Raw genomic sequence first — 13947 nt, 5'->3', positions numbered from 1 at the left:
GGGACTACAGGCACCTGCCACCATGCCTGGCTAATTTTTTGTATTTTTTTTTTTTTTTTTTTTGGTAGAGATGGGGTTTCACCGTGTTAGCCAGGATGGTCTCAATCTCCTGACCTCATGATCTGCCCACCTCGGCCTCCCAAAGTGCTGGGATTACAGGCGTGAGCCATCATGCCTGGCCATCTAGTTTCAATTTACATTTATTTTAATATGAGTTAGATTGACCATTCTTTGCATATGTTTAAGAACCATTATATATTTCTTTCTTTCTTCAAGAGCCATTATATTTTCTTTCATTTATATAATGTAAACTGATTATATCATTTGCTCGTTTTTCTGTTGAGGATTTGTTGCCTTTTTCATATTGATTTGTAGGAGCTCTTTATCTATATTAGGAAAATTGTATTTTATTACATTTTTTTCTGATATATACATACATATTAAGGAAATATGCCTTTTGTTTTTTATGACTTTTTTTCACACTTTTTAATTAATGTTTTCTTTCTATGCAGAAGTTTTTTTTTTAATGTGATTGATCAATCTTTTCATTATACTTTTTGGGTTTTGAGTCAGAATTCAAAATTTTTCTTATTTTGAGTTACAAAATAATTATCTTGTATTTTTTTTCTGTTTATTTGTGTTGACATGAATCTTGGTTTGTTTCCCACGCTGGAGTGCAATGATGTGATCTCGGCTCACCATAGCCTTCGCCTCCCAGGTTCAAGCAATTCTTTTGCCTCAGCCCCCCGAGTAGCTGAGAGTACAGGTGCCTGCCACAATATCTAGCTTATTTTTGTATTTTTAGTAGAGACAAGGTCTCACCATGTTGACCAGGCTGGTCTTGAACTCCTGATCTCAAATGATCTGGCCACCTCAGCCTCCCAAAGTTGGGATGCTGGGATTACAGGCATGAGCCACCACGTCTGGCCCGTTTGTTTTCACTAGAGATTATTTTATTGCCCAATGTTAATTGTTCAGGAGAAGTTTGGAAGGACTAAACAGCCACTGTAATCCAAATGATACTTCACCTATGACCAAAAAAAATGAACCGTTATCTTCCCTTCAGGCCTTTAAATAAACTTGAAGTTACCTGATAAAAAGCATTACACACATTGCATTTAAATGGCTATAGTTCTTAATATGCTCTCATTTATGCTGTCCTTTCATATTGATGAGCATAAGGTTAGTTAGCATCTGCTTAACATCAATGAGACTTGAGAGATGCAGAATTCCACTAGGTTAAGCCTGCCAAGTTGACAAGTCCCATTCACATATGCAAAGCCGACGTATGCAAAATTTAATTGTCTTTCCATTTAGGAAGGACTCCTATTGAGGAAACAGACCCTCATGTACAATAGCAGAGGCATATACAACTATTTAGAATAGCTTACTTATTATGTCTTTCCTTCTTTCTTTTTTCCTTCCCTCCTCCTGTCTTCTAGTAAAGAAATATTAAGTACCTACTGTGTGCCACACAGTGCCTAGGCATTGGAGATATCATGGTGAGCATGATAGAAAGGGTTCCTACCTTCATAGAGCTTATATTTAATTGAGGGAAAAAGTGTAAATGTTAACTAATGCTGTGCTTTGGGGAAAAAAAATAGAACTAAAGTAAGGAGATAGAGAATTCTAGGAGAAAGGAATTTATTTCAGATAGGAGAGTCAGAAGTACTTTCTGGAATAACTGACGTTTGCTTAGAGACTTGATTGAAGTGAGAAGGGAACAAACCACACAGAGATCTAGAGGTAAAGCATTTCCAGTATTTCTGAGTCATTAAACATATGAGGAAAAGCCATCAGCAAGAAGGAGAATATAGCTGACCGTGGAAGAAATTAATAATTCAAAGAACAGAAAATAACTTCCACAGCAGCTTGTTGTACTAAAGAAACAATCATGAAACAAAACAAAAAAAAAGTGCCTTTAGAAATTTAAAATAAGGCCTGGTGTGGTGGCTCAGGCCTGTAACCCCAGCACTTTGGGAGGCTGAGGTAGGAGGATCTCTTAAGCCCAGGAATTAAAACCAGCCTTGGCAACATAATGAGATACTGTCTCTACAGAAAATTTAAAAATGATCCAGGTATGGTGGTGTCCACCTCTAGTCCCAGCCACTCTGGAGGATAAGGTGGGAGGACTGCTTGAGCCAGGCAGTGGAGGCTGCAGTGAGCCTTGATAGATCGTGCCACCACACTCCACCCTGGATGACAGCAATACTTTGTCTCAAAAAAAGAAAGAAAGAAAGTACGAAAGAAATTTAAAATAAAATAGCTAGAATTAAAATTTTAGTATAAGAACTAGAAAATAGAGTCAAATAAATCTCCCAGAACACAAAGAAAAATTATACATGACTATTTCCACAGCTAAAATGAAGACATGAAGTCTACAGTTTGATAAGGCCCACAAACTTTTGAGCATTATGAATTAAATAAACAGCCCACACTTAAACAGATTCCTATGAAATTTCTGAATATCTAGAACATAAGATGTTAAAGCTTCTGAAGGGAAAACAGCTAACAAAAGCAAATTATGACCTAGAATGAAAGAATGAAACTGCCATTGAAATTCTCATTAATGACTCCAGATGCTAGATGAAAATAGAAAATTGTCTTTAAAGTTCTGAAGGAAAATTTTTTTGATTGTAGGGGTGAAATAAAACTGTCATTATTTTCACATGAAGTAATTTCATAGAAAATCCAACAGAATCAAAAAATTATTAGAACTATTTTTCCACATTAGTAATAACCAGTTAAAAATATATTAAAAAACAAGTTACATTCCCAAAAGCATACTGTCAATTTTCTAAGAATTGACTATATATATATATATGACTACTATGGAAACAAATATAAAGCTTTTATATAAGATATAAAGACTTAAAAGTGGGAGACATTCGGTTTCCTGAATTTAAAGTAATCTTAGTCAAAATACTAGCTGTCTATTTTGGAAACTTAACATTCAAAAGTGAATATGGACAAATAAAGGTCCATGAAGAGAAGGGGAGGAGGGTGGACAGGACTACCAGATACTGACTTACAGTAATACAGTATGTGGGAACTAGCTCAAGTATAAACAAATGGGCCCAGAATGAGTTCTCCATAGCAATACTATTTATGTAATTTAAATATTAAAATATGTTAAAGGCTCAAGTGATCCTCCTGCCATGGAATGTTCATCATGTACATTCCATGCACACTTGAAAAGAGTGTATGGGCTGGATATGGTGGCTCATTCTTGTAATCCCAGCACTTTGGGCTGGGATCAGGAGTTTCAGAGCAGCCTGGGAAACATGGGGAAACCGTGTCTCTACAAAAAAATACAAAAATTAGCTGGGCATGGTGGTGTGCACCTATAGTCCCAGCTATTCGGGAAGCTGAGGTGGAAGGATCACTTGAGCCCTGGAGTGGAGTGTGGCACAATCACAGTTCCCTGCAGCCTCAGCCTCCTGGGCTCAAGTGATCCTGTACCTCTGCCTCCCAAGTACCTAGGACTATAGGTGTGTGCCACTGTGCCCAGCTAATTTTTTTTTTTTTTCTGTAGAGAGGGTCTCACTATGTTGCCCCAGGCTGGTCTTGAACTCCTTGGGCTCAAGCTATCCTCCTGCTGTGGCCTCTCAAAATGCTGGGATTATAGGTGTGAGCCACTGCACCTGCCACTCTAAAGTTTTAGGCATCCACTATAAGGGAGACTACTATATTTACACAGCTGCTTCAGCAGTCTACTGGCTAGCGTGTGAGTGGTATGTCTGCTCTATACTTTTGCTTTTTACCTATTACTTTATATTTAAAGTGGTTTTCTTGTGGATGTTATATATTTGGGTGTGGCTTTTTTATCCAATCTGAAGTTTCTGCCTTTTAATTAGAAGTGCTTAGACCATTTATACTTGATGTAATTTTGATAGGGTTAGGTTTAAATTGACCATCTTGCCATTTGTTTTTTATTTTTCCCATGTTTTGTGTTTTTTTCTTATGCTTTTTATCCAACCCCTGGAATTAATTGTTTTTAAATTTGTCTGTTGTTTCACTCTATGCATACATAGATTATTATTTAGCAAAAGATTAGAAGATACCCTAAGAGGATTTCTGGAGCCTTTCTCTGCTTCTTTTCTGGCATTCTGTTCTGCAAATTACAGCTGCCTTGTTCTTCCCCAACTCAAATATCTGTCTCTGCCAGTCAGCTAGACTGCTACTCCCTACCTGAGCCACCTTGTTTGTGCCAAAGTCTGGGAATATACCACCATGCAAACTGGTAGATATACAGGATTGCCTCATTTGTTGTTCATTTCCCAGAGATACCACTCATGTGTTGCCTATGGTCCAAGTTCTGAAAACAGTTGTTTGACATCAGTCCTATAGCTGTTCTTCATGGGCAGAAATGAAAATGCCTTTTCTACTGTCAAAACTGATTTTTTAATAGCAACTCCAATTGTAGCTATTGCTTAATATCTTTTCTCCACAAGTTTGAAAGTGTCTGTGATCATCTCTGTCACACATTGCATTCCTTGAGAAGCACTATAATGTCTAGTTTCTTATTTTAGCTTCTGATTTCCTACTATAGTATGCCAGCCAACAAAATCATTTTATCGAAAGAAAATTTTTCTTTTAAAGATAGGGTCTCACTATGTTGCCCATATTGGACTGAAACTCCTGGGCTCTAGTGATCCTCCCACCTCAGCCTCCCTGAAACAGTTTTTTAAAGGTCAGAGTGACCTTTCAGTTGCTAGGTCCAATTCTGCACTTCTGACTCCAGTGATATGGTAGGAACGTTACCGTAGAAAAACCTCCAGGTACCACAAAATAGAATGTAAAATATAAAGAATATTTTGTACAATACAGAAATCATCTGGTTAAAAAAAAATGCTCAGAATAAGAGAAAGGGAGACGAAAAAGAAGTGTGGTGGGGCAGGGGGCAGAAGAGAAACATACTAAGAATCCAGAGAAAGAAGTGACCCATTGAAGTCTGAAGCTTTCTTATGAGTATTTTCCAATTAAACTCCATAGAAGTTTTTATTTGATATTCCTGAGAGTGACTGGAGGCAAAAACCTGGAAGATGTGAGGAATCATTTTAGAAATTCTGCATAAAGCCAAGAGTCTCCAATGGCAGGCTATAGACTTTGTGAATGGGTGAACTAGAACTCAGATCTACTGCACAGAGATGCAGAGAATTTGCCTTTCTTAGCCTTGGGCTGTGGTTGAAAAGGGAAAATAGAGTGTCTACGTAGAATTTAAAATAAGAAGTCAGGCCTCTTTTATTTTTGAAGTTTGAAATCATGCTACTCAAGTGTTTTTGTTTTTGTTTTAAAGATAAGAATTGGGTTTTAAAATAGGTTAGAACAGTAGTTCTAGATGACTGACTCAGACAATAGACATCCTTTCTAGGGGAATAAACTCTCAACAGAAACTTCCAAATATCCCATGAACAAAGTTTCAACAAAAATGAATTCCCAATAAGAAAAAAAAAAAAGTCACAGAACACACAACACTAAGGCCACATGATGAGAGTCAGTAGAAATGAACAAACAAAAACAAAACCATACACATATGTGTTAATATATGCATGCAAATGTATGAATATACAAAATAAATCTCTTAAAATGTTTGTGTGTGTATATATATACACACACACACACACACATTTTAGAGATATTGTATAAATATGTATACATATATATATACACATATACACACACATATTCCTACAAAATAACTTCAAATATTGGAATTATCCTATACAAAATGTAAAAGTAAGTAATTTTTTTAAGGAAAATACATCAGAAAATTGCTAGTATGATTAAAAAGTGTATAGACAGAGCTAAAGAGAGAATTGAGTTGAAAGATTGAGCTCAATAAAATTACACAAAAGAGAGCACAGAGAGAAATAATAAATGGAAATATGAAAAAAGAATAAAAATAAAGGTTAGAGGAGAAAGTCTAACTTAGGTCTCCAGAAGCTGGCTTCTGCAACCACTATTACCCTGAAGCTCTGGCAGGAAGTTTCAGATTTGATGCAAATGCCAGTAATGATAGTTATGGGGGATGCTTTTGGTGATGTTTTAGGAGGTGTGAAGCACATGGCCAGTTTTCACTTCAGAGCATTTTTGACCAATGTTTTCCTCAGAACATTTGCTGAATACTGAGGCTGCACAGAGCAGGATGCTTAAAACATAAATGGCAAAAGTCCCCTGTAAGCAGGGTGGCATTGTTCAGTATACTCTTAAGATTAGAGGTCTGGATGACTGGGGATAATTCTATAAAATAAATATTTGGTTGAAAACCTTGAGGGGCAAATCATATGTATGAATCATACTAGGGCTGCAACCCAGATTTAACTACTCATACTCTCGGATTAAGGAGAGAAGTCTCTATTTTATCCAGCTAGTAGTGGGGAAAGAGAACCCCCACTAGAGAAAGATCACATCCTTTGGAACCTATGTGGTTTTTAAAACATACCATCTGTCATTCAATCAAAGATTAGTAGGCATGGTGAAAAGAACTACATGACCAAAATTCAAAAGGAAAACAGACAATAGAGACAGATACTCAAGTGAGTCTGATACTAGATTTACCTGGCAAAAACTTTTAAATGATTTTTTAAAAGGAATGCCTTTAAATGCATTTTATTTAGAGAATGCCTAAATAATCCTGAACAGAGTGTTAGTAGAAATATGGACATTAAAGCCATTCTGATAAAACCTCAGATGGAAATGAGGAACATGTTATTGGAAACTAGAGGAAAAGTGCTCCTTGTTATAAAGTGGCAAAGAGCTTGGCTAAATTGTGTTCATATAATTCATATGTTAAAAAAAAAATAGAGAACAGGTAGAAGAAAACACATGATTTCACCAGATAATTAGAATCCTTTTTTAAAAAAAGAATTATATAAACATTCTCAAACTGAAAATACAACATGAGGAATTAATGCCTCACCAGATAAATTTAACTACAAATTAGGTGAAGCAGAAGATAAAATTAGTGTACTGAAAGACTAATTAATAGAAAACACTAAAATGGAAGCACAGAGATAAAGAAAAAATATAGAAAAATAGAGAAATGTATGACTAGATGAAAAAAAAAATCCATATATGTTATTGGAACCTAGAAAAAAGGAGAAAGAATAAGGCAGAAGTAACATTTGAAAAATAATAATATCCCTCAAATAAAGGTCATCTACCCATAAACTCAATAAGTTCTGTGAACCTCCAAGAGAACAAATACATGGAAATTACATCAAGGCATATGTGATGGTTAATTTTATGTGTCAGTTTGACTGGGATAAGGGATGGTCAGATAGGTAGTAAAATAGTATTTCTGTGTGTGTATGTGAGGTGTTTCCAGAGGAGATTAGCATTTGAATTTTTAGGCTAAATAAAGATTATCTTCATCAATACAAGTGACCATGATTCAATCTGTTGAGGGGATGACTAGAACAAAAAGGTGGAGAAAGGCTGAATTTGCCATCTCTGCTTGAGCTGGTGTATCTTCTCCTGCCCTTGGACATTGGCACTCCTGGTTCTCAGGCCTTTGGAGTTGATTGGTCATTGGTCTCCTGATTTTCAAGCATTTGAACTCAGACTGGGATTTACACCATTAGCTCCTCTGATTCTCAGGCCTTTCGATTCTGAGTTACACTATCAGTTTTCCTGCAGATGGCAGATGATGGGACTTCTTGACCTACATAATTGCATGAGCCAATTCCTATCATAAATTTTCTTCTTTCTCTCAGTTCTGTTTTTCTGGAAAGTCATGACTAACACAGATTTTGGTACTGAGAAGTGGAAGTGCTGCTGTAATGAATGCCTGAAAATGTGGAAGTAGCTCTGGAACTGGGTAATGGATAGAGACTGGAAGAGTTTTGAGGTGCATGCTAGAAAACACCTATATTGTTGTGACCGGATCTTTAAAAGTGATTCTAATGAGGGCTCAGAAAGAAAAGAGGAGCACTTTGGAGAAAGCCTCCATCTTCTTAGAGAATGCCTAAATAATCCTGAACAGAATGTTGGTAGACATATGGATGTTAAGGCCATTCAGATAAAACCTCAGATAGAAATGAGGAACATGTTACTGGAAACTCGAGGAAAAGTAATCCTTGTTATAAAGTGGCAAAGAGCTTGGTGAAATTGTATTCATGTTCTAGTGTTTTGTGGAAGGTACAAATCGCAAGCAATGAAATTGGTTATTTGGCTGAAAAAATCTCTTGGAAAATTGCTGAAGGACTGACCTGGTTCCTCCTCCTGACCGCTTATGATAGAAGCCAGAAGAAATGACTACAAGAGGAATTGTTAATCAAAAAGGAAGCAGAACTTAAAGATTTGGAAAAGTCTTAGCCTATTCATATTGTAAAGAAAGAAAAAGCCAGCTTTGGAGAAAACAGTAAGGGTGTGGCCAAGGGGCCTTTTGATAGAGATTAGTATGGATCAGCCGTCTCTGCAGAAGCCAGGAGATGTTCTCCAAGACAAGAGAAGACAATAGAAGAATGACCCTGAAGGCAATATAGAGATAATGGAGGCTGCCCCTCCCAGCATAGGACCAGAGTGCAAAGTCCCTTGGGGCAAAGAAGTTTCAAATATGGAGCCACCTGAGCCTGTGAGACCTCAGCATGCACTGCCCAATAGAACCTTACATTATGGGTTCTGATCCCCACCACTGGCTTCTCTAAAGTGTGGCTCTGGTGGGCCTGGTATAGTGTAGGCTGTGATGGCCAACCCTGTAGGCGGCACAGGTGGTAGATTTTGGTGGTGTCTGCAGTCTCTGCCAACACTTAGGGAGCCATGGCTTAGGCTATGCGTGGCAAAGCCACTGGTGCATGATTCTAGCCTAGGAGAGCCACAGGCCCCTGACCTCAAGTTAGCTTGAATGACAGAGGCAGAATAACCACCTGGAAGAGCCACAAACTTGGGACTCCAGCCAATAGCTGTGGAGATGGGACCACAGCCTACTGAGTCTGGAAGGCAGAGCATCAAGCAGAAGGTTATTCTGGAAACTTCAGGTTTAATGGAATTTTCCCTGTTGGGTTGGTTTGCTCAGAACCTGTCATTTCTTTCTTCTTTCCTATTCCTTTATTTTGGAATAGGAATATCTGTCCTATGCCTTTCCCACCATAGTATTTTGGAAGCACATAACATGTTGGTTTTAGAGGTTCACAGTTGGAAAGCAATCTGCCTTAGGATGAATTGTATACCTTGAGTCTCACCCATATCTGATTTAGATGATATTTAGATGAGATTCTGGACTTTGGATTTTTCAGTTGAGGCTGGAATGAGTTAAGATTTTTGGGCTGCTGGGATGGAATGAAATATTCCGCATGTGAGAAGGATGTGTATTTTGGGGGGCTTGGGTGCAATGCTATAGACTGAATGTGTCTCCCCCAAAACTCATATGTAGAAACCTAATTTCCAATGTGATGTTATTTGGATAGGGCCTTTGGGAAGTTATTAGGTCATGAAGTCATTAATGGAATTAGTGCCCTTATAAAAGAAACCCCAGAAAGCTCTTCCTTCCATCATGTGAGGTTACAGCCATCTATCAGTGAGAAAGTAGACCCCTGTCAGACACTAAATCTGCCAGCACTTTGATCTGGTACTTTTTAGTCCCCAGAACTGTGAGAAGTCAATTTCTATTATTTACCTAGTCTATGGTATTTTGTTATAGCAGTCTGAATGGACCAAGACACAAATCTTATGGTAAGGCCTGCTAAAAAAGTAAAGACACAGAGAAAACATTAAAAGCAGCCAGAGCAAAAAAGGCACATTACTTTCAAATGGGGGCAATAATAAAACCTATAGCTAACTAATCACCAGAAATAATGAGAACCAGAAGAATGAAAGTATCCTTAAAGTACTGGGGAAAAAAAAAGCCAACCCAGAATTCTGTATCCACAAAAATATTAAAAATGGTAAGATGCAAATGTTTCAGACAAGTAAAAACTGAGAGAATTCGGAGAAAGCAAACCTACACTATGATAATAGCAAAGGGAGAATATGATCCCACATGGAAGTAGGAAATTGTACGAAGGCGCTACAAGCAATGAGACAACATAAATATATGGGTGGTATGCATGAATGTTGATGATACAAACAATAATAGCAGTATATTGTGGGGTCATAAATATATGTAGAATTCAAATGCCTAACAATGATAATGCAAAAACATGAGAGTAAATGGAGTTCTAATGTCCTAGTATTTTCAGGGAAATGGTAAAAGGAATAATTTGTATTATACTGTAAAGCCAACTGGCTAAGGATGCACATTGTAATCTCAATGGAAACCACTAAAATAAAGTAAAAGAATGAATAAGAATTAAGAGATGGGAAACATTCAAGAAAATATTTGATTAATCTTAAAGCAAAGTAGGAATCAATGAAATATAAAACATGCATACAATGTAGAAAGTGAACAAGTCCAGTTACTGGCTCCTTGAAGAGGTTAACAAACTTGATAAACTCCTAGCAGGATTCTTCAAGAATAATCTTACTTTGGTTTGACATTTTAAAACTCGGTTAATGTGGCCGGGTGGGGTGACTCACACCTGTAATCCCAGTACTTTGTGAGACTGAGGCAGGCTGGATCACTTGAGGTCAGGAGTTCGAGACGAGCCTGGCCAACTGGTGAAGCCCTGTCTCCACTAAAAATACAAAAAGTAGCTGGGCACGGTGGTGTGTGCCTGTAATCCCAGCTACTCAGGAGGCTGAGGCAGGAGAATCACTTGAACCCAGGAGGCAGAGGTTGCAGTGAGCCAAAATCCTGCCACTGCACTCTAGTCTGAGCAACAGAGCGAGACTCTGTCTCAAAAAGAATAAAATAAAAAATAAAATCTGTTAATGCAATTTGTCACTTTAATAAAGTCGTGTTATTTTATTAGATTCAGAAAAAGCATATGATTAAATTCAATATTAACATATTCTTTTCAAGTTCTTTTGGCAAGCTAGGAATATATTCTGATAAAGAACCATACCAAAAAAACAAAAAACAAAAAAACCTGCAATTCATAGCATTCTTATTCTGATAAATTAAAGGCATTCCCATTACCATCAGGAACAAAACACAAATGTCTCCCTTGATCATTTTTATTCATTATTAAATTGGTGAACCCATCCAGCATGGTTGGAACTCCCTAAAAATAAAACTAGTAGGATCGAAAGAAAAAAAATTACACTGTTATTATTTCCAGCTAGTATGTTTAGATAATCAAAGACTAGAAGAAGCTATATATTATTAGAAAAAGAAAGTTTATAGGAAAGTTGTAGAATACTTCAATATATAAAAGTTAATTGTATTTTTAAATCCCTTTTATGATTGGATATTAAAGTTAATTAGGAATACATCTAGCAAAATATTTGTAAAACTTTTGTAGAATTGGAAAATTTTAAAGATAACCTAAATAAATGTAGAGATATGCTATTATTTATGGATGCTTTTGCTGTGATATTCTAATATGGTTTTTCCTTGCAGACTTTGCCTTCAAAAGAAACATTTTTAAACACTACCCAAATGCCTTGCCTGCAATCAGCTTCAACTTGGAGTAGCTATGAACGCAATTCAGAGTCTTACCTATTAAGAGACCATGTATCAGAGTTAGATTCCTCTTTCCATTCTGTTCTATCATTGCCATCAGGTAAGCCTCCTTGTAACAATTTCTAAGTAACGATATTTTCTATACTGAAATCTAATCCTCTAGATACAGAGAATCTAATATAATCTTATTTTATCAATTTTTTTCAGTAGATATTAGAACTAAGCAATGCCTTGAGAACTAAATTTGTTATAGAGGAATTAATCTAGTCACATGCACTGTTAATGTTTTATCTGTGTAAGTTGATTCTTTAATTCCTTCTAAACGAACTTGATTTACTTTGGGAAATTACTAGGTTTTTATCTTGTTAAATTTTGAGCATTTTATTGGTAACACAGCTGTGCTGTTGAAATGTTTCTGAGTAACCGTAATTCAGTGTTCTTTTTCTAATGTACTGTTATACATGGAGGTTTCCCTTCCATAAAATAGTTCTCCATTTATAATCTGCATTGAATTTCTCAATGCAGAGGGAAAACTGCGTACCTATAAGTATAGTCAACCTCAAGAGTATCAGTATTCTATAACTGAGTAAATGAGGCTTATACATCCTTACATCTCTAAAGTGTTTTTTATTTTATTTATTTATTTATTTATTTATTTTGAGACAGGGTCTTGCTACTGTTGCCCAGGCTGGAGTACAGTGGCATGATCATAGCTCACTGCAGCCTTGACCTCCTGGGCTCAAGCAGTCCTCCCACCTCAGCCTCCCAAGTAGCTGGAACTACTTGGTTGCATGACACCACACCCAGCTAATTTTTTAATTTTTTTGTAGAGATGGGGTCTCACTATATTGCCCAGGCTGGTCTTGAACTTCTAGCCTCAAGTGATCCTCCCACCTCAACCTCCCAAAAATGCTAGGATTACTCTAGGTGGTTTTCAATTTTCAGTTCTTGATTTTTGTGGAACCTTTTACACTCTTGTCTATATTGGAACTAAAGTAAATATTTAGGGGAGAAAGAAATATCCCTCACATTGGTTATCTCAGGTTCTTCTCTTTATTAGGGGATATCTCAGCTTGGCTTTTGTTCCATTTTCCGCTTACAGTTCTAATGGTCTTTTAAATTCTCAAAATCAAGGGACTGATCCTATTTGTAAAGCTCTGTGTTTTGAACCTGTCCCCCTGCCCTGAATCTCAATTTAGTTTGTATCAGTAGTTGAGTGGCTTCTTAGCTACACCATTACCTTGATTTAAGTTTCTAACAAGAACTATTTTATTCTATATTTAAGGAAATCTTAATAATATGATGAAATAATCCATATAACAATAATAATGTAGCTAATATTTAGTATTAGCACATACTGAGCCATGTATATATTAAGCACATTACATTTTCTTGTTTAATTCTCACAACTCCATGAGAATAGATATCTTTGTTCTGCTCATCTGACATATGAGAAAACTAAGCTTCATGATATTACTCATCCAAGATTACTTGGCTAATAAATGATGAGCCAGGATTTGAGGTAGTCATCCTCCAGAACCAAACTCCTCACCATTACTTTACTGCCTGTTTTCTTATTAGCAAATATATTTCTCTGATGACATAACCCTGAGAGCTGGTATAAATACTCCTTATCCTAAGACTCTTATGTCCCCTCTAATAAATAAGATTAGATTGTTTATCTACTATTTCATTATATCCATTCCTTCTTACATTCAATAAAAATCTCAATACCTACTATATGTAAGTACTAAATAAATGCTAGGAGTATAAATACAAATAAATCCCTCAAGGGACTTGAATTCTAGTTTAAAACAGCTGAAAGGTAAACTAATAAGTACAATAAAAGGCAATGAAATAGTTTTACAAAAGCTGACAGGACACGTGTGGGTATTAAGAAAGGAATATAGACGGAACAACGACCTTTTCTTGTTAAATCATGTTTTCGCACAAATCACAAAGAACAGTGGTAGAATTGGTGATACTCTCCTTATAATATTGCTTTGGAGAAACAAATGCAACAAACTTATGTTTAGGTAATTGGAAAATATCAGAATCCTGAAATGTTTAAGGAGCATTTTAAAGAAGAATATTTAATTTTTATTCCCATTTTCATTTTGTCACCTAATTTTCATATGATCATTAATACCAAGATTCAAACTCATCTTACATCTGTCCCTTGGAACAAATTCCATGATGATACTCATGAACTAATTTTTGTTTTTGCATATTTTTCCACACTTGAGTATGGATCTGCCACTAAGATACATCCTTTGAAGAAAAGAGAATTTTTTTCTGTTTAAAATCCAGACCCAGCCAGGTGGGCACAGTGTTCATGCCTGTAATCCCAACGCTTTGGGAGGCTGAGGTGGGAGGATTGCTTGAGCTCAAGAATTCAAGATCAGACTGGTAACAAAATAAGACTTTGTCTCTAAAGAAAA

General features: G+C 36.4%; 1 protein-coding gene across 11 annotated transcripts in view; it reads left to right on the top strand.

Annotated features, from left to right (window-relative positions):
- KANSL1L (KAT8 regulatory NSL complex subunit 1 like) overlaps positions 1-13947 on the top strand; it is a 145867-nt gene that overhangs the window by 112125 nt on the left and 19795 nt on the right. For all 11 annotated transcript variants that reach the window (XM_007966118.3, XM_007966115.3, XM_007966117.3 and 8 more), the window contains one exon: positions 11444-11606. In XM_007966118.3, the coding sequence (XP_007964309.2) occupies positions 11444-11606 (163 nt within the window). The remainder of the gene's footprint in view (positions 1-11443; positions 11607-13947) is intronic.

The sequence above is a fragment of the Chlorocebus sabaeus genome, chromosome 10 (genome assembly GCF_047675955.1).
Source record: "Chlorocebus sabaeus isolate Y175 chromosome 10, mChlSab1.0.hap1, whole genome shotgun sequence".
In the NCBI taxonomy this organism is placed as follows: domain Eukaryota; kingdom Metazoa; phylum Chordata; class Mammalia; order Primates; family Cercopithecidae; genus Chlorocebus; species Chlorocebus sabaeus.
The sequence above is the reverse complement of the archived record's forward strand: the minus strand, read 5'-3'. Positions and strand labels throughout refer to the sequence as shown.